The sequence below is a fragment of the Panthera tigris genome, chromosome D1, assembly GCF_018350195.1.
Source record: "Panthera tigris isolate Pti1 chromosome D1, P.tigris_Pti1_mat1.1, whole genome shotgun sequence".
Lineage (NCBI taxonomy): Eukaryota > Metazoa > Chordata > Mammalia > Carnivora > Felidae > Panthera > Panthera tigris.
The window spans coordinates 1,123,677-1,148,864 of NC_056669.1; the positions used below are offsets into that span (position 1 = coordinate 1,123,677).

The following is a 25,188-nucleotide window of genomic DNA, read 5'->3' on the forward strand; positions in this document are numbered from 1 at the left end:
AATGTGATCTATGAAATTCTTTTAGATGACGGTATCTAGTTGCTTTTATATTATAGATACTATTTTTTTCTTTTAATGTTTATTTTTGAGAGGGAGAGAGAGAGTGCAAGCAGGGGAGGGGCAGAGGGAGAAGGAGGCACCGAATTCAAAGCAGGCTCCGGGCTCCGAGCTGTCAGCACAGATCCTGACGTGGGGCTCGAACCCACAAACCGTGAGATCATGACCTGAGCCAAAGTTGGACGCTTAACCACCTGAGCCACCCAGGTGCCCTTATATTATAGAAATTATTAAAATCCAATTAAAACAAATCTGGTAAATCTGCATTGGGATTTAAAAACGAGTGTGATGGCTTTGCTGCGTGGGCATTGGTGAGCTGAGGAGGTGGAATGCAGGCAGTGGTGGGGGACCCCTCCTTGGGCCCGGCTTACTGTCCCAGATCTGGTCGATGGCTGAGGTCCCATGGAAAGCTCCGATACTTGAGATGCTCCGTGTTTCTTCTTACCCTGTAACTCCTTAGATCCCTTAGACAGAGACCGGGAAGAGTCCAGATTTCTCCATCCTCCAGTCTCTTCCCACCTTTGTTTCCAGCGGGAGGTGCTGGTGGAGTTGGTAGGTCCGCGTGCATGTGTCTGCAGGTAAGTCGGTCCCTGCCCTTCCAGAAGGAGTTGAGAGCACATTAAATCACTTTAGGAACTGTCCTGTTTCTTTTGCTTGATCGCTGCTGTATATGTTGAGGATCCACTGTGTGCCAGGCCCAGCGCTGTATTCTTTAAACAATTAGGATGCGGTCCCGGGCTGAGTTATGCTCCCCATCCTCCTCTCCCTAGTACCTGGGAATGGAAGTGTATTTCTAGGTGGGGCCTTTAAAGAGGTAATGATGGCAAAGTGAGGTCCGGTGAGCCCAAGTGTAAGAGGATTGGTGTCTTCACAAGAGATCTGAATGCAGACACACCCAGAGATAGCAGAGGAACGTGGCCATCAGCAGTCGCGGTGAGAAGCCTCCGAAGAAACCAGATCTTGTAGCCTGTTGACTCCAGAAACGGCGAGAAAGTAAGTTTCTGTTTAAGTCACTCAGTCCGGTTCTTTGTTACGGTGGCCCTCGAGGACAGCAATGTGCGAGAAGCACATTAGCCCGAATCCTGTCAACAGCCATAAAGGAAAATTTGAACATGGGTCTGCCTGGCTCCTTAGCCTGTGCTTTTTGGACAAATTATTCTAGTGAGTTGCGTTAACATTTTTAAAAATTGCATGGACTGTGATCCAGCATAAGAACGAAGTGTTTAAATTTGAATTCTGTGTATTTGAAAGTTTATCTATCTTGGCTTTGTTCAGCTAGTCCATTTTAATGTGTGAGAACGTCTTTCTTGCATTCGGTAAAAATATTGCATGAAGTGTAAGGAAGTGGTAACGTGATTCACATTTTATCTACCTGCTGAGTCCTGTCTGCCTAGATCAGGGTGAGTCGGTTTTAGTCGCTTCCTTTTTGCTCTAACGATGATAATCATAACAGGTGTACTTGAACCAAGAGGCAAATGTCAGATGCTTTGTTAATTGCTTTATTTAATGCTTAAAACCCTAGGAGACTTGTAAACGGTGCAAATTTAGGCTCAGTGAAGTGTAGATTGTTGGAGGCCTGGGTGGCGGTCTACACATGGTACGGATGAGACTTGAACAGCACACATATACTGTGTGAGACCAGTATATGTGGATTTTTTTTTTTTTTTTTATGTTGATGTTTGAGTGCATGCGAGTTGGGGAGGGGCAGAGAGAGAGGGAGACACAGAATCTGAAGCAGGCTCCAGGCTGTCAGCACAGAGCCTGATGCGGGGCTCTAACTCATGAACTAACTGTGAAATCATGACCTGAGCCGAAGTCTGATGCTTAAGCACGTGAGCCACCCAGGGGCCCCTATGCAGATTTTTAAAGTAAGTCACTTGAGGGGTGCCTGGGAGGTTGTGGGTTGAGCGTCGGACTCTTGATTTCAGCTCAGGTCATGATCTCACAGTTCATGGACTTGAGCCCCACATGTCAGGATCTGTGCTGACAGCATGGCTCCTGCTTGGGATTCTCTGTCTCCTTCAAGATAAATACACTTAAAAAAAAAAAAATATATATATATATATATGTGTGTGTGTGTGTGTGTGTGTATAAGTATATATAAATATATATTAGTATATATATAAAATATGTAAGTATAGGACACTTTTTGAGATGTGTGACATCTGTTAGCCATCTGGATATCTTCTTTGGAAAAAGGTCTATTCATGTCTTCTGCCCGTTTGATTAGTTCTTTATAGAGATTGGATACTATCCCTTTATTGGGTCTGTCTTTTGCAAACATCCTCTAACATTTAGTAGGTCGTCTTTTAGTTTTGTTGATTGTTTCCTTCACTGGGCAGAAGGTCTTTGTCTTGATGAGGTCCCAATAGTTCATGTTTGCTTTTGTTTCCCTGCCTTTGGAGACAAGTCTAGAGAGAAGTTGCTACAGCTGATGTCAAAGAGGTTGCTGCCTGTGTTCTCTAGGATTTTGGTGGTTTCTTGTCTCATATTTAGGCCTTTCAACCATTTTGAATTTATTTTTGCGTATGGTGTAAGGAAGTGGTACAGGGGGTGCCTGGGTGGCTCAGTTAAGTGTCCGCCTTCGGTTAGTGTCATGTTCTCACAGCTCGTTGGTTCCAGCCTGGAGCCCGCTTTGGATTCTGTGTCTTCCTCTCTCTCTGCCCCTCCCCCACTCACGTTCTGTCTCTCTCAGAAACAAACATTAAAAAAAAAGAGGTGGTACGGTTTCATTCTCCTGCATGTCAACCATCCAGTTTTCCCGTCACTATTTGTTGAAGAGACTTTTTTCCATTGTGTACTCTTTCCTGCTTTGCCGAAGATGAGCTGACCATATAGGTGTGGGTCCATTTCTGGGTTTTGTAGTCTGTCAATGTCATTGATTTTTGTCTACTGTTGGCTATCAAGGATTAAGTAGGATTAGAGTATGCTGAATTGGAGAACAGAGGTATTTTCCAGGCAGAGGGAGAAATATGAAGAAAGACAAACATGGATGAGGCATTTTTGGAAAAAGAAAGTGAATACTGAGATGAGAAACAAGGCTGGACAGGCAGGATGGGTACCAGGTTTAAGAGGACTACAGATTAGGGGTTTTGCCAGCATTAATTCTGCCAATCCATGAACACAGGATACCTTTCTGTTTATGTTTTCAGTGTCTTTCCCCAGTGTCTTGTAGTCTTCAGTGTAGAAATCTTTGTGCTTTTTTTGATTAAATTTAATCGCAGGTACTTTGTTTTTGGTGTTATAAATATGGGATCATCTTTATTTTTCAGATGCTTTGTGGTCAGTATATAGAAGTACTGCTTTTTGAGCATTGGTTTCTTATCTCACAACTTTACTGTGTCCATTAGCTCTAACCGGTTTTGGTGGATCTTTAGGGTTTTCTGTTTATGAGAACATGTGTGCAAATAAAGACTATTGTACTTACTCTTTTCCAATTCTGATGCCTTTTCTTTCTTTTTAACTGCTCTGGCTCGAACTTCTCATCTTGTGTGCAAATAGTGATTAACCCGTCATCCTTCTTTTTCTTTTTTGTTTACTTATTTTTGAGAGAGAGCGTGAGCAGGGAAAGGGCAGAGAGAGAGGGAGACACAGGTTCCGAAGCAGGCTCCAGGCTCTGAGCTGTCAGCACAGAGTCTGACACGGGGGCACGACCTCATGAACTTCGAGATCATGACCTGAGCTGAAGTCTGACGCTTAACTGGCTAAGCCGCCCAGGTGCCCCACCCCCGTCTTCCTTGTGACCCTGATGATAGCCTGTACGCTGTCCACGTATGATAGCGGAAGGACATTCCTTCTAGATCTAATTTAAGGTTTCATCATGAACAGATGTTGAATTTTGTCAGATGCTTTTGTCTAAGAAAACCAAACCTGTATGATCGCAGTCCATTATTGTGGTGTATCACGTTGGTTACGTGCATGTGTCAGAACAGCCTTGCATCCCAGGGATAAATCACAGGTGTCCCGGCAAATGATCCTTTAAATGGGCCGGATTCTCTTTGCTAGTTTTAAAGATTTTCGCATCTATATTCATCAGGGACTCTGCCTTTGGGATCAGGGTAATGCTGGCTTTTTAAAATGTGTTTGTGGGGGGCCCCCGGCTTGCTCAGGCAGCGGAACACGGGACTCCTGATCTCGGGGTTGTGAGTTCACGCCCCATGTTGGGCATGGAGATTACTTTAAAAAATGAGTTTGCGGGGGCCTGGGTGGCTCAGTCGGTTAAGCGTTCGACTTCGGCTCAGGTCATGATCTCACGGTTTGTGGGTTCGAGCCCCGCGTCGGGCTCTGTGCTGACAGATCAGAGCCTGGAGCCTGCTTCGGATTCTGTGTTTCCCTCTCTCTCTGCCCCTCCCCCTTGCATGCTCTCTCAAAAATAAAGGTAAAAAAAAAAAAAAAAAAAAAGAGTTTGTGAGTGTTCCCTCCTTTATTTTTTTGGAAGAGTTTGGGAAGGATTGGCATTATTTCTTCTTTGGTAAAATTTACCAGTGAAGCCACCTGGTCCCAGCTGTTGTTCATGGGGAGATTTTTGCCTAGTGATTCAGTCTTGGTAGGATGTATGTTTATGTTTTTCTTGCTTTTAGAGCTCAGCTCCTGTCTGGGCAGGGACAGACCAGGCTTCCTGGACTGCTGACGGTCTTCTGTTGAGGATCCGAGTCGGGCAGAACTGCACCAGTCTGCTGCTTCTGCACGTGAGCAGGGATGCCTGTGAACTCGGGCGTTGCAGGTAGGATGCCGTCCGACCTCTACAGACCGAAGTGCTACCTGCCACAAGACCTCCCTTCTTTTTTTCTTTAGTGTTTATTTTTGAGAGAGAATCCCAAGCAGGCTCTGCACCAAGAGCCCAACGTGGGGCTCAATCTCACAAACCGTGAGATCATGACCCAAACTGAAAATCAGGAGTCGGATGCTCAAGTGACTGAACCACGCAGGCCCCCCCAAGCTCTCCTGTGACAGGTTCCAAGTGGTCGAGACCACAATGGGGGTCTCGTAGGTGCAGGGCAGACCCCTCAGTGTATTGCTGGACTGTATTCTGGGGACAGTCAATTTTTTTATTTCTAACACAAATATACCTGTTTTTATAATTCTACCCAACTGCATAGAGCAGGGACATGAAAGGAGAATCCGGAGCAGTCCTTCTCAGAGGTTGGTGGTCCTACGAATTCCCCAGGTGGGATCGTTAACACATTGAATCAGGATGTCTGGGTGTGGGTAAGAATTTACCCACTTAAATAGTGTCTTTATTTGGGGCTTTTCATTTCTCTTGAGTTTGTGGAAATGAAAGAAAACCACACACAAACCTCTTAGGTGAAGACAAAGTTTTATTCTAAAAATAGATCTCAGTAACAATGAAATACCAAAAGCTGGTCATTACAAGAAAAAGAAAAAAGAGGTAAAAAATTTGCTTTAAATTTTCCTCCTCAAAAATACAAAATTCTCACCGTACTATATTGTGAACTCTCATTTATCTGTATGCAAATTAACTTTGATTATCCAAAGACATTTAAAGTCACAGATTGGATTCTAATGTATCTTCAAGTAAATACATTCTCCGAGAATGCAATTAAATATTTAAGTAAACATAATTGGGATATGAATTTATGCTTAGGGAAACAGTGGTTCATGTTACCACTTCCCTCTATTTTTGCAGATAACCAAAAAAAGTGACTGCACCCAAGTACTGGTATTTGAAGGTAACAGAGAGAAAACATTAACTACATTATTTCTATCTTTAAAGGCATATGATGACCTGTAGTACTTAAAAAAGTGGTTTCACATCTTCAAAGTGCTAGAGAAGCAAGTATCAGGGAAGACAAGGTTCGACCTCAAGTACTGAACTCTGAAGAATGCAGAAGACAAAAGGAGGAAAAGGTAAAAGGCCCCCATCACTGTATCCATCAAGCGGTTTAAAGACCAGGTAGGCAAGTTACACAATCAGCCCACCTCTCTGTCCTCACCACACTACCCATGGTCACCACCTCAGTTGGCTGCACAGTGACTAGGAAGGATTGTCCTGTATCAAAATTCTTGACATTGTCTGAAGGCCAAAAGCTGGTCCCAGAAGGGCCAACCTCTTCAGTGTAGACGCACCGTCATCAGGACAGCTTAGCTTGTGGGCGGAAAGTGGTGGTACTTGACTTTGCGTAGTCCTTTAGTATGACTGAAACAGCTTTTTTTCTTGTCAAAACTTGACCGTGAGTTCTGACTGCTGTAACGTAAACTCGAAGACAAAACTGAACACCCAAACATAAGTTGACTAATACTGGTGTCCCGACAATACTGTGCTTTTTCTGTTAACCTAATACAGCCTCAAGTGCCCCTCTACAGGAGAGGGGCCTGAAGAATAAGAAGAGTTTCTGGTCTTAAAAATTGCTTAAGGATTTGTATTTGGAATAAAGGTTTTTTAGTCTATCCCCAAATCAGATAAAATCAACAGTGCACAAAAATACAGCATCTTCTTCCTGTAGGTCAGTAGCCTGAGGGGTGCCCTCCTGTCCCTGGATCGATCCACACAGCCTTCTAGAGCTCTAGAGAAATCCCACAGGGGCTTACGTTAGTATGTTTACACTACATTAAACCATCCTACAACTCAACCTACAGTTAACTGGTGCATATGAAACAGCGCAGTTTCCAGCAGCGGCAACACTCACAGTAGGAAGGTAAGCGGACGAGATCGTGAACACGCTCTACGACGTGCAGAAATGAGAGAGGGAAGAGACAGACTAAGCGCCACAGAAGCTGTAATGACGACACAAGCTCGAACAGGGCTCAGCCACACGTTCTCGTGCTGGGGGCGGGGTGGTGCATTTTGTTTCTCACCCAAGCGTGAAGCTGTAAAACTAAAGTTATGTCGGAGACCTGATTTACTCGGCATTTCTGCGGTGTGGCTTTAGAGCAGAGCCGGCTCTGGGGAGCAGTGAAGGTCTGCGTCGTCGGTACGTGCCGTCACAGTGAGTTACTCCCCCGGCGTGACCAAGACCACAAGAAGGAGAACGGCACTGGTCTGTTTTTAGAAGTGACTGTAACCACTGCAAATGCTCATTTAAAAACCGAAACCAAACTCTATCTTCAGTAATCCTGAGGAATCTTTACATGCGTATAACGTACAATGTACTATATAAACAGGATCCGCGTATACTGTTTCCAAGGAGAATCATCCAAATTCATCGATAGGGCCGTATTGATCTTCCCATTGGTGCCTGGAGTCCCTTAAATGATGGCATCGTGTTCATCGCTGTAATCAAAAGGTAAAATTGTTTTGTATTCGTGCCAAAGCTGTTTCGGTTCATATTTTTAAATAACTTCAAAGCTGCAGAATGAAAATTGTCATTTACGTGAAATTTGTTCAAGTGTCCAGTGTACCGTGGGGCGTAAGGGTTCCCATAGTGACCCTCGAATGTCTGCTCTGCCCCTTGTGGCTTCTCGGCCGATAGCCACAGAAATCTAAAACAGGCCCCTCCTTCCTTGACCATCCCCTGTGTGTCGGGTGTCACATACCTCATTTTCATCCTCCCGGAAACCCTATTTACGTACTGACTTCCTTTATTCGTTTTTGCAGAGGACCTGAAGCCAAGCAAGCATGAGGGAAGGTGCCCAGAACTGCCGCTCCTGCACCAAACCCCACCCCTGCACGCTTCTGTCACCGCGGGTGACCTTTTCATGCTCACTGCTACAACTGCTACATGGGGAACGTCTCCAGTTTTGAGCGGGACAGACAAGTCCAGCGTTCCGTAAGAACTCGAACTTCAGAGCAGCTCTTGGCTTCTAAATGTGCTGTCACGTAGCACTAAGAAAAAGGCGCTGTGGTCCGCAGATGGTAAGGTGCACCCTAACTTCGGAGACGTGCCGTAGAGTGGGAACAAAACGAAAGCAGCGCGGACTTTCGCTCGGGTCCGTGAGGTACTTTCTCTGGGGCTCTGTCAACAGACTCCAGGCACAGCCCCTCCCAGGCAGCGGTGCACGGCTGTGTATGTAAAGAGTGGCTCCTACTAGCCACAGCCACATGCTGTGTGCTTAAGGCAACTTAAAACGAAGACACGGTTTGCTTCACTACTTGTAGCCTCATTTACACCAATAAACACTGACGCTATAACAAAGTGAGTGGCATTTCATGTCCTATGATCGACACGTACCTTCTGTTCAGCTGGTGAAATTCATCAAGCACACGTGATAAATATTTCTAGAAACACAGAATCTGGCAAAACACGTCGATGCTCTGAAAGCAAGTGTGCTAAACCAGTTTGAACTAATACATGAGAAGTATTTTCCTACTTTATTCCCTTCAAAGTAACCCGTCCTATGTTTTACTTTGTTAAATCAGCTCCCGACGTGAAAGTTGGTGTGGGACACACGTGTACGAGGAGTTAAACAATTGGGAAAAGTAGCCCTTCGGTGGTATTTACAGTACATTAAGAATCAAAAGAACGCATTGGCTCTTGTATTCTAGTAAGAGTGAAAAAACCCCAAAAGGGACTTAAACCCTCCAAACAAACAATGGAAGACCCACACAGTTATGGAAAGGGTGAACGTGGTAAGAGCTCTTAACTCACTTGATGCAATGACTTAGAAAATGAGACCGTGAAGAATTTCTTTAAAACCAGGTTTCTACCAAGGATGTTCCCTTAGTGCTACTGACGAGCACCAGCCACACCCTCCTGGTACGGTTACAGGGGTGAGTGAAGAGGGAGAACGTCAGGAAGCGGGACATTTGTACCCGCACGTGCATCCATTTTTTGTTTGCAAGTACAATTCATAAATCTGTGGCCCCCTTTCGGTATTTTGTCACGATCGTGAAAGAAATACAGAAATCCGATCAAAACTCACATGGTTCTGTACCGAATGCCTCTTCGTGAATAGTACGTTTTGCATCCGAAGTACAGAATCGACAGAACTCCCAGGGTTAATACGATGCCACCGAGAAAGCTGCCAATGTCAAATTTCGATCCTGGGTTTTCTTTAGAATTGATAGTTGCTGTGACTAGGAGAAAAGAAAAGTAGGCTTTAGTGGTTTTTAAAAAACATTACAAAAAGCTGCTACTCGAATTTCTATCCAAGGAAGCAGAGCCGGGGAGGAGCTCCCCGGCCGGCCTCCTGCCCGGTGGCCCCGGGGCCCCTGGAGCAGTCGCAGTTGCAGAGCTTCCCCCCGCCCCTCCCCCACCTGAGGGTGTTTGTGCCGGGGGACCACAGCCTCGGGCAGCACCCTCTGGGACTGTTTCCTTATTCCCTTGTCCTGGGAAGAATCGGTGCCTTAACCGGGGTGTCTGGACCGCCCGTCTGAATGAGGGCATCTAACGGAAGTTCTCCGTTCGATAAATAGACTGTTGTATCACACCCAGGGCCCTGGTGACATCACAGCGGATTTCAGAACACAAACTGCAGGAATAAGGCTTTAGGGTAGAAAATACAGAAATCTGCGGCAGACACGACGAAGCCTGCCGGTTGTGCTGGCCTTCAAGCGGACCTGAACTTGGAAAACCTTGAAGGGACGATGCCAAGGTTCTGAGCTCGTGGTTTCACGTTCCATCTTAAGTCCAAGCACAAAGCGTGCTGGCCGACACCGTATGTGTGGCCGCGCCCGTGACACCCAGGAGCCACCACCACCGTGAGCACGCTGTGGGGGTGGAGGCCCCGCCCAGGCGCACACGAGGGGCCCGGACAACCACGCGAAGGACCATCCGGGTAGGACTTCTTCCTCCAGTCACATGGCCTGGTTCAGGGGAAACCTGCCTCCTACGGGGACAAGGTTGGCGGCACCCACACGGTGATTTCTGTGCACGACACGGTCGTCCGCACTCCCGCCAGAACGGAGCCACGCAAGTGCGGCATCTGACACCGGCTTTGAGCACGGAAGGGGCTCAGCTCCCATACGTACTTGTCACGGGTGAAGGCACAGAGGTGGCCGAACGGTTGTGGGCCGTGCTCGCGGTGGACGGCGTCTGGGACGCGCTGTGGGAGACGTGGGTGGCGGAGGTCGTATTCGGGGAGGCCCCCCGTGTTATGAGTCCGGGTGCTGCTGTGGGCGTCGAGGTGCTGACAGCGTGTGTCCTGAGGACGTGGGACAGGGCGGGCGTGGGGGCTTTCGTCGTGTTGGGGGGCGCACCCGTGTGGCTGGAGGTCACCGTGGTGGCGTTGCCTGCGAGAATGAGACACATGAACATGTCACGTGCCCGTGACACAGGACCCTCATCTCTGGGAAGGGAGTTGGCGGGAGGACAGAGACGGCGCAGGTGGTGGGTGGCCGGGAGCGCGCACCCCATGCGACGTGGCCGGCCGCGAGCCCGTCAGGGGTGACGCCCCCCCCCTCCCCTGCCCCCCCGGGGCGTGGCCGTCGGGACGACCTCCCACAGCTGGAAGCTCCAGACGCCCCTGAATCCTGGAGACCCCCGTTCGCGCCTGGGGCGGAGGCCTTCACGAGGACGATTCGGACCCGTGCGCACCGAGCACGTGTCCCGGGTCCCCGCCCCGGCGACGGCAGCGCCGGCTCACCCCACGCGCACGCTGCCGGGGACCGAGACATTCCGTCCTCTCTCCGCCCCTTCGCACGGCCGTGCTATCTCCGCCTGTTCCCTGTCCTCGGGCTCACCCGCGGCGCTGCCGTCCCACGGGGCCTGTCTCCACCTCTCAGCCGGCCCGGGGAGAGCGACTCGGGCCGGGGGTGTCGCGCTCCGTCACTGCCGGAGGGGACTGCCGCCGACAGGAACACCCTTGCCTCCAGTCTGCTGGGCTTTTTCTTCGAAGACTTGCGGACACGCCAGGCTCGCGTGTCTACCGGCTTCCCGGTACCTCCCCCGGGCGCGGGTCCCTACTGTGCGCTCTCGTCCGCGCCGTGTGACCCCATTTTTTTTAACAAGGCCCAAGGAACACTGCTGTGCTATGTACACCGGTGAACCAGTAAATTCTCATGATTCCGAGCGGGGGACACAAGTGGCAAGAACCTGAGCTACTGTGGGTGCTCTGTGCTCAGACGACACGCTTCAGGACGGACACGCTCGCTTTTGTTCTAAACCGGTGCGTGCGTGCTATCGCGGTGGATTCGACACGGGGAAGAGCTCGCGTTTCTATCGCACTTTCAGCCCAGCACGATCTGTGCGCAGTCCACCAGGAGGCACGGTGCGACACGCGCGCCTGCCCCGCCCCTGCCCAGAGACCCGGCCCCTCGCTGCGCCAGGTCACCCGAGCAAAGACGGAGCCGCGACGGCGCAGTCTTTCCAAGTGAGAAAATCCAACCGTGTTCAAGAAACGAGCAGCTGAACATTTCTGCAAATGGACACGACAGGCCCCTAGGCTTTTTAACTGTCCTGATGCCCACGAGCGGCACCGTGATCCCAGGAGGCCGGCGAGGAGCTCCCGTCCAGTGACACTACGCCCTCGTGCGCCCATGTGCACTTGCGGGTCTTCCGGCCCCCGAGGGACAGAAGCTGTGCGGGTGTGGGTGGCGCCCGGGGCAGGCCAGGGGCTCGCAAGGTCCAGGGCTCCGGGCACGGAGCAAGCCCCGGGACGCAGCACACTGCACGAGCACGCACTCTTACTGCGTTTCCAAGTTGCCGAAAATAAATCTTTGAGGCCGTCATCACAAGGCAAAACCCCGTGACTGCGCTCGGGGCCTAAAGCTCGGACTTCCTGTGGGGACGGCTCTGCAAAAACGCACAGCTGCTGGCGCACAGCCGGGACCGGGTCTCACTAAAAGTGCCGAAACGAGACGCTGTCGAGGCACAAACGGTCGTCACTGGAGGGTGCGTGTGTCCGTCCGCTCGCCCCTCTGCTCAGGAAGGAGCAGACGAGCACGCTACCCCAGCTTCAGACCAAGCAGGAGAGCCTTCGGGGGAGCAGCCCCTGGACTTGTGGGGACACAGAGACTGAGTGACTCTGGCCTGACGAGGGCCCGGTCCCGGCGGTGAAGCTTAGAAAGCGGAGCTGGGTGTAGACTGTTCACACCGAGGGCAAAGGCGGGATTTCCCACGACCCCGGTCTGGCCCCCACCCCCGCCCCACGCAGCCCCCAGGCCCTGCACAGTGTACACAGCTCGCTCCCCCCCACCCCCCACCCCCCACCCGGCTGCACCTGCCCCACGTGACTGCCTTGTGGCAACACTCCGCAGAGGGAGGAGGGTGACCGGCGGGGAGGACACAGGACCCGGGCCACGGGTGTGTGGAGTCCGAGTCAGGAGGAGTCGGGCCCCAGCCGGGGGGGGGGGGGGGGGGGGGGGGGGGGGGGGGCCAGGAGTCCACCTCGGCCCGAAGCAGGCGTCCGGCCTCCTAGCCCACCAGCGTCCAGTCCTGCGATGTGAGGACGACGAGAGCACAGCAGCCGTCGATGTCCCCTCCCCACCGCCAGCCCCGATGCTGCCGTGGCCCAGCCTGGCAGAGGGGGTTAAGCCCTAGGTTCGGATGACCACGGCTTCATCATCTTAGGATTATTCTGGAAGGCAGAGGCACCCGAGGTCCAGGTCAGCGCTCAGTGGACACAGCTGTGGGGGAAGGGCGTGTTCGACCCATGCCAGCTGCTGCTCCGTGGGGCGGGCCCAACTCAAAGGGACACCCTCGCCCCAGGACCGCGGGATGTCCCACACACTGGCACACGGGATCCTTACGTGGGATCGAGTCACAATGAGGTCACTGGGAGGGATCTCATAAAAGGAGATTCACCCTCTTGCCTCTAGCAAACACGGTGCCACACAAGGGTCTACGAGAGGCAACAGAGATAATTTAGGTTGAGCAAGTATCACAGTGCCTGTGACAGAGGGGACATCAGTGAGTCATTATTCCTTTTATTTTCATTTTGAGAGAGAGAGAGCAGGGGAGGGAGGGGCAGAGGGAGAGGAAGACAGAGAATCCCAAGCAGGCTCCTCGCTGACAACACAAAGTTCCACGCGGGGCTTGAACTCACAACGAGATCATGACCTGAGCCGAAATCAAGAATCAGACGCTTGACTGAGCCCCCCCTCCCCAGTTGCACCAATTTTTACCCTTTTTTGAGCATGAGCTTCAGGAGCTGTATGTATTTCCTGCACCGAGCTGCACCGTCACATCCCCTGTCCCCAGGGTCACCACCAACGCCATCTGAACATCATCATATCAAAGAGGGTGCAGGGGTTCTTCAGTTCATCGAGACAATTACCCAGGACAATAATGTGAAACCAGGCCAGTGTCCAGGACCACTGACAACAGGGACACCGCGTCCACCGTCTGGATTTACTTGGCTGTCTCCTTACGGCTCTGCTCAAGCCACTTCCCTCACTCCTGCAGCCTTGGGTCCAAGGGTGTAGCTAGGTGCCATGTTTTCCCTTTAACCTAACAATTTCAAGGTTGAGGGTGACCGTGTGTTTTCATCAGGGCATCAAATACACACTTAAAGTGCAGTGGAAAATACACATGGAGACTCTACAATCACATTTAGTTTTAAATGGGACACTGGTGCCTTTTCACTTCGTGTCTCTGAGTGGAGCTCACCCAAAGACAAGGACTGAAAGTGAAGGGACGGGAAAAGGTATTCCGTGCAAATGGAAACTAGAAGAAAGCTGGGGTAACCACACTTAAATCAGATAAAACAGACTTTATTATTATTTTTTTTAATTTTAAGTAGCCTCCATATCCAATGTGGGGCTTGAACTTACAACTCTGAGATTAAGAGGTCACGTGCCCTACACACTAAGCCACTCGGGTGCCCCCAAAATGGACTTTAAAACAAACAATGTAATAAGACAAAAAAGGGCACTGAATAAAGATGCCAATTCAACAAGAGAATAAGATATTTGTGTGTATTTAATGTACCCAACATAGAGAAGTGAAATGTATAAAGTGGCCATTAATAGACCAAAAGGGAGAAAGAAAACCAATAAGAGCAACCCTATTTTCATTAAGACAGATCAACTAGGCAGGGAAATAAGAAAAATATTGACCTTAAACAATCAATGTTAGACCAGGTGGACTTCACAGATAGACACATTCTTCTCAAGTGCACGTGGGACATTCCCCAGAGTAGAGATACTATGTTAGGCCACAAAACAAGTCTTATTAAAAACAAAAACAAAAACAAAAAAACATACCAAGCATATATTCCAGCCACAACAGTATGCAACTAGAAATCAATTAGGAGAAAACTTGAAAATTCACGAATACGTGAAGTTTAAGCAACACGCTACTTAACAATGCTTCAAAGAAGAAATCAAAAGAGAAATCAAAGTATACCTGAAGACAAATTAAAATGCAAGTACGACACAACAAAACGAATGGGATACAGCAACAACGGCTCTACGAGGAAAATTTACAGAGATGAACGTCTACTTGAGAGACAAAGTTCCAAAAGCAACAACCTACCATTATAGCTCAAGGAACCAGAGAAAGAACAAAGGCCAAGGTTAGGTGAAGAAAGGAAGCAACTAAGATCACAGCAGAAATAAAAATGGAAGAGACTGAAAAGCCCAGTGAAACAAAGAACTGATTCTTTGAAAGGATGAACACAATTAACAAACTTTTAGCTACAATCACCAAGACAGAAAGGACTGTAATAAAGTCAGAAATCAAAGAGATACATGGATACCACAAAATCAGCAAGAACCGTAAGAGACTGCCAGGAGCAATTATCTGCCAAAAAATCGGTCAACCTACAATAAATGAATAAATTCCTAAAAACACACAACTTTCTAAGACGAAAGCATGAGAAGATAAGAGAATCCGAACAGACCAGACCAGACCTATCACTACTAAGGAGATCGAATCAGTAAAGAAAACCTCCCAACAAACCACAGTCCAGGGCCAGACGGCTTCACAGGCTGAGTTCTGCTCAACATTCAAAGAAATAACAACACTCCTTCTCAAACACTTTTGGAAATATAAGAGAAGGGAATACTTCTCAACACATTTTACCAGGCCGGCATTACCCAGATCCCCAAACCAGATCAGGATGCCACAAGCAAAGAAATGTAATACCATTATCTCTGATGAAAATAAATGCAAAAATCTCCAACAAAGTATTAGCGATCCATATTCATCAATATATTAAAAGGATCCTACACCATGATCAAGTGGGATTTTTTCCAAGGATGCAAGGGATGCTTCAGCATCTCTGAATCAATTATACACCACATGAACAAAATAAAGGTTAGAAATCTTATGATCATCTCGACAAATGCAGAAAATGTACTTGATAAAATACAACATCTGTTAATGATAAAAACTCTCAAAAAAGTGGGTATAGAGGGAACATAACTCACACAATAAAGGCCATATGTAACAAACCCAGAGCAAACTTCATACTCAATGAAAACTTCTATAAGCTCAGGAACAAGACAAGGATGCCCCTCTTGCCACTTTTATTCAGCGGAGTATCAGAAGTACTAGCCAGAGCCATTAGGCAGAAAAATAAAAGGCAAATTGGCAAAGAAAAAGTAAAACTGTCGCCATCTACAGATGGCATATTACATACAGAAAACCCTAAAGACACTACCAAAACAAGTGTTGGAACTAATAAACAAATTCAGTTAAGTTGCAGGATACAGACATCGCTATGCAAAATCGGCAGCATTTCTAAACACTGGCCAAGAACCTGCAAAAAGGCAAGTTAAAAAAACAATTGTAGTTACAACTGCATCAAGAAAAAAAAATACCCGGGAATAAATGTAACCGGGAAGGTGAATGACAGTAAACTGTAAAACACTGATAAAAGAAACTGAAGGTGACGCCAATAAATGGGAAACTATTCCATGCTCATGTACTGGAAGAATTACTATCGCTAAAAAATCCATTCTGCCCAAAGCTGTCTATAACCCAACGCAGTCCCAATCAAAATTCCAATGCCATGTTTCACACAAAGAGGAAATCCGTAAGTTTGCATGGAATCAACAAAAGACCTCAAGTAGCCCAAGTAATCTTGATAAAAAAGAACAAAGCTGGAGACATCAATTTCAAACTGTATTAAAATCTGTACTGATCCAGGCAGCGTGTACTGGCATAAAAACAGACATCTAGATCAAGAGAACAGAAGAGCCCCAATAAACTCATACACCTGTGGTCAATTTCTAACAAAAGATAAAAAAAAATATACCATGGGGAAAACAGCGTCTTCCCCAAATGACGCTGGGTGAGCGGAAACACTAGCTTACACCACACATACAAATTAACGTGAAATGGATTAAGGACTTCAATGTTAAGACTTAAGCCACAAACTCCTAGCAGAAAACATAGGCAGTACACTCCTTGACGTCAGCCATAGCTATTGTTTTTTTTTTTTGATCAGATACCAAAAGCAAAGGCAACAAAAAAGCAAAAATAAACAAATGGGACACTGAACTAAAAAGGTTCTGCACAGCAAAGCAAACCGTCAATAAAATGAAAAGGCAACCTATGCAATGAGAGAAGATATTTGCAAATCATTGCATAAGGGGTTAATATTCAAAATACATAAAGAAGTCATTCAACTCAACAGCAAAAGAAAAACAATCCAATTAAAAAAAAACAGAGGATCTGAAGAGTCATTTTTCCACAGACATGAAGATGGCCACCAGACATGAAAAAAAATGCTCAACGTCACTCATCGTCAGGGAAATACAAATCAAAACCAAAATGAGATACCCCCTCACCCCTGTCAGAATGGCTCACATTAACAACATAAGAAACAACAGGTGTTAGCAAGGATGTGGCTGAAGGGGAACGGTCTTAAACCATTCGTGGGAATGCAAACTGGTGTAGTTGTTCTGGAAAACAATATGGAGGTTCCTCAAAATATTAAAAATAGAAATACCAGGGGCACCTGGGTGGCTCAGTCAGTTGAGCATCCGACTTTGGCTCGGGTCACGATCTCACGGTTCACGAGTTCGAGCCCCACGTCAGGTTCTCTGCTGAGCACGCAGAGCCTGCTTCGGGTCCTCTCTCCCTCTCCCTCTCTCTCTCAAAAATCAACAAACATAAAAAAATAAAAATAGAAATACTCTATGATCCAGAAATTCCATTTCTGATTACCCTAAGATAACAAAACCGCTAATGTAAACACGTATATACACTCCCATATTTATTGCAGCATTACCTACAATAGTCAGGGTATGGAGACAACCTAAGTGTCGGTTGACAAGTACAAAGATAAATATGACGTGGTGCACGTATACGACGGAACACTATTCAGTGATAAAAAAAACCTTGCCATTTGGGATACACTGGTGGTTCTAAGAGGTGGGCTGGGTTGGGGAGGGAAGGGGAGCAAAATGAATCTAGAGGCTCAAAGGTACAAACTTCCAGTTATAAAGTCAGTCAGTCAAGGGAATGTGAGGCACAGCAGGGTGACCGTACTTAATAATACCAAATTGCATACTTGAAACATGCTAAGAGTACGTCTTAAGAAAGCTTCTTCTTATGATGCCAACTGCTAACTATGTACGGTGGCAAAGGTTAACCAGACTCACTGCGATCATTTCGCCACGCAAATATCGAGTCATTGTATGTTGTACATCTGTAATTAAATGTTCACCGATTATACTCAAAAAACAGTGCTGAAACTATAAATAATCATATGCAATAGTGTTTAAGACAAAAGTCATAACCAGAAACGTTTTAAGAAAGGACATTTCACAGGGTGCCCGGGTGGCTCAGCTGGTTAAGCGTTCGGCTCTCGACTTCGGTTCAGGTCACGATCTCGTGGTTTGTGGGTTCGAGCTCCATGCTGGGCTTTTTACTGAGTGTGGAGCCTGCCTGGGATTTTCTCTCTCTCTGCCCCTCCCCTGCTCACGCTGTCTCTCTCTCAAAACAAATAAACATTTAAAAAGAAAGAGAGAGGTGCGCCTTGGGCGGCTCAGTCAGTTGAGCGTCTGACCTCGGTTCAGGTCATGATCTCACAGTCTGGTAGTTTGAGCCCTGCGTCGGGCTCTGTGCTGACAGCTCACAGCCTGGAGCGTCCTTCCGATTCTGTGTCTCCCTCTCTGCCCCTCCCTGGTCATGCTCTGTCTCCATCTCAAAAAATAAAAACATTAAAAAAAAACTAAAAAAAAAAAGAAAGAGAGAGAGAGAGAGAGAGAGGAATGTGCAGCTTAAATCCATCTACCAGAAAGGAATCTAGGTTCGCACAGACTTCTGACATGGTCGGCCCGGCAAACACACACCACCCCTTCCTGGGACGCAGACAGAGGTTTCCCCAGGAGGAAAGGTAAGAACTCCTGAAGGCCAGAGTCCAAAGTCTACTTTCTTTTTTTTTTTAAATTTTTTTTTAACGTTTATTTATTATTGAAAGACAGAGAGTCAGAGCGTAAGCAGGGGAGAGGCAGAGAGAGAGGGAGACCCAGAACCGGAAGCAGGCTCCAGGCTCCGAGCCGTCAGCACAGAGCCCGACGTGGGGCTCGAGCTCGCAGACCGTGAGATCGTGACCTGAGCCGAAGTCGGACGCTCAACCGACTGAGCCACCCAGTGGCCCCAAACTCTACTTTCAGAGGCTCCCCTCAAGGGACAGCTCGTGCACACGGAGAACGAACCCAGGAGCACCCAGCTTGGCCCCAGCTCTGCTGAAACCGGCATCTCGAGGTGGCTCTTCCACGTACGGGTTCCGTTCTAAGTTCGTGCGTTCTGGGACTTCTTCAGCGTTCACACTCACCGTTCTTAAAATTTAAAGTATACATCTCGCTAAGAAACCCACTGATCATCCATTCATTGCTACATGATTCGAACCACCCCCGGATTCACTCAGCATCGAGCACCCTGTGTGCCAGGCTCTGAGATACGGTACTGAGTACACCTCCCAGCCCTCAAGTGCCGTCTAGGGGGAGGAAAGCGGCGACGGATCAGCCCTGCACGGCGAGCCCTAAACACGGATGAGCAAAGTGCTGGGTGAGGCCGAATTCACTTAAACCCACCAATTATTTGAGTCTACAAATCTGGCATAACTTATCCTGGAGTAAATACACACACTTGCTGCCCGTTTGCAGACGACGCGCTGTTACCAATGATGTGAGGAGCAAGCGCTCCAAGGGCATCCGAGCTGCTGTGGCACAGGGGGCGTGCACGGCCTAGCGTTCAAGTGTGGCACGGGCACTCGTGCCACAGAGGACGGACGCGGTGAGGACGGAAGGAAGCTCAAGCGCGAAGGCAGGAGGAGCGTGGCGAGGAGGGGTGCCGCCGGGGGCGACGCGGCACAGGGTCACCCGCGTGCGGGGCGGCCTGAGAAGACAGCGGTGCGCGTGAACTCACGAGGACTCCCCGGCGGTAGCACACGTGCCTCCGCGACGAGCTCTTCCCGCGCCCCCCCTTCCAGCTTGCAGGGGGACCGGGGGGGGGGCGGGGGGGGGGGGACACACAGGCCAGGAGGGGCGGAGGCCAGGACCCACCGCAGGGACCTGAGCTACGCGAGGCAGTGACGACGCCTGGAACGAGGGGCTGGGCGACGAGGGCTCGGGAGGAGTGGCTGCAGCCCCCCCCCCCCCCCGGCGCTCCCCGACGTGGCGCCCTGCCGCTCGCCGCGATTTAGACAACTTGAATTCCCCGTCCAAGACCCCAGGCGCGAGGATGGGCAAGGCCCGACTCGCGGGCCTTCGTGAGTCAAGTTTTTTTGGAACGTGGCCACTTGTTTACATGCGGTCCACGCTGCTGCCATGTGGGGGCGGAGCGGGGCTGGGAGAGAGGCCACGTGGCTCTTCGTGACAGAAACCCTGGCGGTCCGTTGAGTGTTAGTCTGTAAAGACTAACAGAGGAGTTCAGGGTCACCACGCTGTCCCTCAGGCACCAGGCGCACACGGCTTACGGGAGCGGAACCCCGGACCCACCCCCCCCCCCCCCCCCCCCCCGGGACGAGCTGCTCGCACGGTGTACGTCTGGGCCCCTCGACGTGGAGACATCGCGCGCGGCAGGGGCTGTACGTCCGGCCGGGGGTCCCCGGGCCCACCTGCCCGGGGAGGGGCCCGGGAGACGCGGGCACATCAGCTCGTACACGGGGCGCGCGCAGAAGCCACGGCTCTGCTCTCACGACGGCTCACAGGCAGGTGCTCACCGGGGCAGAACCGCCGTGGAAGGACGGAAGGACAAAAGGACGCCGGCCGCCCACAAGCCGCCCTCACCTGCTTACCGTAACAGGAAGGGCGCCTCCAGTTCCTCCCACGAGCCCAGATGAGGAAGAAAGAAGTTAAACGGAGACCAGAGGAGGGGACGGGGCAAGAGGCGGGCCTGTTTCCCTCAACGGCACGCTCTGGTCGGAGCCAGGAGACGGCCTCCGAGTCTGCCCCCGCGGTAGTGCGGAGACTAAGCCGGCACCTTGGGTGGTTCAGCCCGGAGCGTCCCTCCTCGCCAACGTCATACGATCTGCCAGCGGTCCGCACGGTTCCCGCCACGGGTGCCGACCACGGTCGAGGAGGAACAGTGCTTGAGGTCTGTCTCCCCGTGGGGGAAAACCTTCGTGGGAAAGGCCTCTAAGAAACGGGCCCACGTTTTATCGCCATCTTTTTAAATGTTTGTTTATTTTGGGGCGGAGGGGCGGACAGAGAGACACGGGCTTTGAATCAGGCTCCAGGCTGAGCTGTCAGCACAGAGTCCGATGTGGGGCTCGAACTCACAAACCGTGAGATCATGACCTGAGCCGAAGGCGGATTCTTGACTGAGCCACGCAGGCGCCCCGCACGGGCACACACTTTAGATGGACTCTACTTCGACAAAGTAAAGGTCTGTCATTTAGAGAAGTGTTGCTCTTTTAAAAGCCGGGGTGCACAGCGATCCAAGACCAGCCACGCCCACCAAGACGACAAGGCAGCCGCGCCCCCCCCCCCCCCCCCCCCCCCCCGCAGTTGTGAGAGGGACACACAGGAGTTCCCTACAAAGACGAGGTTTGACATCCAGCGCCTCATGAAAGAGCCTGGGACCCAGACACGACCGTCCTGCGCTGCCGGGTGAACACGTCCACGTGTTCAGAAGCGTCCACACCACCCTGGATTAGCCCCTGGCTGTGGATGTTCCAGCAAGTTCCAGCGGAAGGGCTCAGCCAGGTCCCCGAGCCTGTGGCTCCGAGCCCCCTCTCCGCTCCAGGGGCCGCCCGCGTTCCTGCAGCCCCTCTGCCTTCAAAGCCAGCATCAGCATGTCCGACACACGCCTGCCTTCTCTCCACCCCCCTGCCGCCAGCCACAGACAACTGCTGGCTTTAGGTCAGGCCCACCTGACCAGGGGCCGAAAGGTCAACGGATTGGTAACTCTAATCGCATCTGCAAGATCCTTTTTTCCACGGGAATGAGGGCTCACCGTCCCCGAAGAGAAGGAATTACACGGTGTGAGCGGCCCCGGGGATCATCTACAACTGTGCCCACCACAGGGTTCCGAGAAAGGCGATCTCGCTTCGTCAGTCTGGCGGAACGACATCTTCCTGGCTGTCGGAGGCGACACGGCATCCACAGCCTCTCCCTGAACGCAGCGCACAGCGGTCAGGCCGACGGAGCCACCGCCCACGCTGGGCACTAGACGTCTTCCGGAAGGCCTGCAACGGAGGAAGAGCGTGCTTCCTCACGTCGCCAGCAACCACTTACTGGGTGCCAGCAGCTTAGCGTGAAACCAGGAGACCCCGCCCCTCGTGCGCATGGGCGCGGGATTAATCCAAGGGTGTAAGCACGACAGCCCCCGGCCGGAGGCCGGTCCCCACCCACAGGACTGGACACTGCCACCCACCATCGCAGCCTCGACCCACCTCCCCCTCCCCCGACGACCGTTGTGTCCAGTCCCCAGAGAGTGGCCGCTCACCTCCCCTTTCTGTCCATTCCATCCCGCACGTCAGCAGAGGGGCTCGACGGGGCTCCATTAGTAGAGGAGGGGACAGATTCAGGGGTAGAGCCGTTCATCCAAAAACAGAATTCCACTTATTTATGAACAGAAGTTAGCGGCACAGAGTAGAAGCATTTGGTATAAAGACGGGGCCGCTTTGCTGGTACTCCCACTTTAGAAGTAGGGTTCTCACCTCCACCATTGGCTCTGTCTGCTCCTCCTGGGCCTGGAGTAGCTTTTCTGGATTAGCTAGAACATCAATGGTTTCTCCCTTGTTTTAAGTCCAGAAAGAGTGATGCTGGAAGTACATTTTAAGTGGCTTTGATCATTTCTATCTTTCCTCCCAATTAAATGCCGAAACTACACTGTTCTCTGTAGTAACTTAGAAAACGTATTGGAAGAGAATGGAAAAGGATAATTTGGGTGTAGAAATAGGCGCACAAATACGTGTTACACATGCACCGTACATAAATGTGCACAAAGACACTGGCTTAGCACCTGTGTGTCCCTGCAAACCCCTCCCCACCCTGTCCTGCCTGCTCTCTGCCCTGACAGGGACTCTTGGGAGCTGCACTGAGGCCCCTTGCTCCGTGGCTCTGGTCTGGTCCGAGGGAAGCAAGTACCATTTGCCAATAAGTGTTAGTCCTCCTTACCGTTATTACCCTGTGCGACTCACACGGCCGGAAGGACATGGCCTTTACTACCATGGGGGATGGTCGGGATGGACCCGACCCGGAATGAGCTCAGTGGACAGGCTCTACAGAGATCTGTCCACCCCTCACACACATACTGGATAAGTAAACGGTATTCACTGCAAGCTAGACCCCGTTCAAAGTATTCCATAAACACTAGCAATTTTCATAACCACCCCTGGAGGCAGATCCTATGGTCATCCCCACTTTGCAGGTACAACTGAGGCAGGCAGGGGTTCAACGTGAGCTCTAACTAGTAAGAGAAGCCAGGGTTTGAACTTGGGCAGGCGACTCAAGACCCCGTTCTCAGGCACCGTGTTTGGCCGCTAGTCACGAAAAGTAGTACAAGCAAGTGGCGAAGCTTCGTTCAGGGACAGTGACTGTGTCGTCGCCTCACTGCTGCCTTCAACAAGCAGCTGGCTGAGAAGGTGCCAGTCACCAGATTCTAGACAGAGACAACAGCTCTCTCGGAACTGCTCTGCGTGTCTAATAAACCCGAGCTGGGTGTGTACCAAACAGTCCTGCTCTCCCACACGTCCTACAAGCCTATACGCAGGACACACACCAGCGCGTCTCCGTTGAGAAATACACACACGACAGTCCCAAACGCTCACGCCCTTGTATTGTCTCGTTGTCCCAGCAGGGCTAAAACGTGTGAGGAAACACGTCCCGACTGTTCTGCAACACCATGATTAGGTGTCCGATTAGGGCTGTTATTTGCAATGTCAAAAGCCTGTGCAGGTGGTGCTGTCGTTCAGTTACGAAGATTGTTGGTCTAAACACGGACAAGAAGCAAGTGTGAGGAGCAGCTACCACAGGAGAATTCGGTCATTAAAGAGCTCAGAGCGCCACCAAAGACGCTCGCTCGGAGCGTCACCACAGAGAGATGGTCGCTCAGCAAAAAAACTATCTGTTCAAATGTCAGCAAAAAGAAATCTTCAGAGATGACAACCATATAGCCCAGTATCCGTTAGTAAACAGCATTTCACTGTATGAAGGCGTTAGAAGGTATTTGATACTGAGCGTTTTTTTCTTGCAAGACTAAAGAAAAACGTCCACTTTGCAGTTACGAAAGATCCGTATCCGTTTAAGTGCTGGGAGCGGTATCGGAACCAGGGGGGCAGGTGCCCGTGGGAGCCCACGCCAGTCGCTGTGCATAGGTGCCTCTCAAAGTCAGGGCTGTCCCCTGCAACCCACAGGCGAGAACGCGGACCCCAACGCCAGAGAAATGCCCCACGTCACTGCAGGAGGCGGTGAGCAAATCTCACCCCGTCACCAGACTCCAAGCCTGGTGACCTTTTCACGTGTTTGCTTGCTGTCTCCCGATGAAGGTTGTTTTATCACTCACCACCTTCACTGCACTAAACCACTATCAATGAACAAATACTTGGGGGTGCCTGGGTGGCTCAGTGGGTTTAGCGTCCAACTTTGGCTCAGGTCGTGATCTCAGAGTTTGTGGGTTTGGGCCCTGTGTTAGGCTCGGTGCTGGCTGCTGGGAGCCTGGGGCCTGTTTTGGATTCTGTGTCTCCCTCTCTCTCTGCCTCTTTCCTGCTTGCACTGTCTCTGTCTCTCTCTCTCAAAAACAAACAAAAAACAAATATTGGTAGTTAACACCAAAAGTTGTAGCTAAAATAAGAGGATCGCTGGAGTGCCTGGGGGGCTCAGCTGGTTAAGTGGCCAACTGTTCACTTTGGCTCAGGTCATGATCTCAGGTTCATGGGTTTGAGCCCCGTGTCGGGTTCTGTGCTAACAGCTCGGAGCCTGATTGGAATTCACTCTCTCCCCTTTCTCTTTGTCCCTCCTCCCTAGTTGTTCTATCTCAAAATAAATACATCTAAAAAAAAAAAAAAAAAGATCATAGATTTTTGAAAATTTAAATATTGAAACACTCTTAATTTTTTTAAGCCAAAAAAAAAAAAAAAGCTAAGTAACTAAAACTGAAAGACGTACAAAAAGGTACAAAGAATGATATGACCACTGTGTTCTCACTATCCTGATTAATAAAAATTTGCTGATTAAGAAACTCCTGGAAGCTGTGGTCCCCAGAGTAAGCACAATCCTGAATTTACCCCAGATTTCTTTGCAATCTTACTTCTAAGTGATACAGTAGTATCACACGCTCAAATTCTATGCGAGTAACTCGGCACAGGAGGTGTTTTCCGTTCCTGTTTTCTGTATTTAACGTTATGTTCATCAATTTCGTCACGCCGCCACCTGCCCCTCCACCTCCCTTCTCACAACATTTAACTATGTTATCGTGAGAGCCGTTTCACGATGCTGCTTCCATGCTGCGATGACATGTAACGGCTCACTCCAAGGCTCACAGGTGAGATGTGTTCGTACGCGTTCCGGCCCTTGAGTGTTAGGAGATCCATCCTCCTGGGCCTTCGCGCGGAAGCCAGCACCGACCGACATCCCACGTCCAGGAAAGGCGCACGGGGGAAAGGGGTGTGTGTGCGCAGCACTTGTTACAAGACGATACGCACCGATGAGGGAAGGGCTAAGAAAATCACAGCGCGTCCGTTCCGTGAAACGTAACCAAGGAGGGGACGGAGCCACACACAGTGATGTGATTAATGCACATCCGTGGGTTCTCTGATCCCTTTGCAAGGTGAACCCTAACCCATCCTCCCCCGATGGAGGCCTGACACTGACCTCCTTCTAAGCAAGCAGAGGGCAGAGTGAGCGGCGCTCTGTGCCTTCTCAGGCCAGGTCTTAGGAAGGACAGCTCCTGC

At 50.1% G+C, this 25,188-nt stretch overlaps 1 protein-coding gene across 1 annotated transcript in view; it reads right to left on the reverse strand.

Annotated features, from left to right (window-relative positions):
• Positions 1-5,357: 5,357 nt before the first annotated feature.
• The window catches only part of TMEM123 (transmembrane protein 123), a 57,826-nt gene continuing 37,995 nt past the window's right edge, over positions 5,358-25,188 (reverse strand). The window contains exons 3-5 of the mRNA XM_042959189.1: positions 9,926-10,186; positions 8,878-9,031; positions 5,358-7,288 (exon numbers count right to left, since the gene is read on the reverse strand). Coding sequence (XP_042815123.1) covers positions 7,264-7,288; positions 8,878-9,031; positions 9,926-10,186 — 440 coding nt within the window. The 3' untranslated portion in view covers positions 5,358-7,263. The remainder of the gene's footprint in view (positions 7,289-8,877; positions 9,032-9,925; positions 10,187-25,188) is intronic.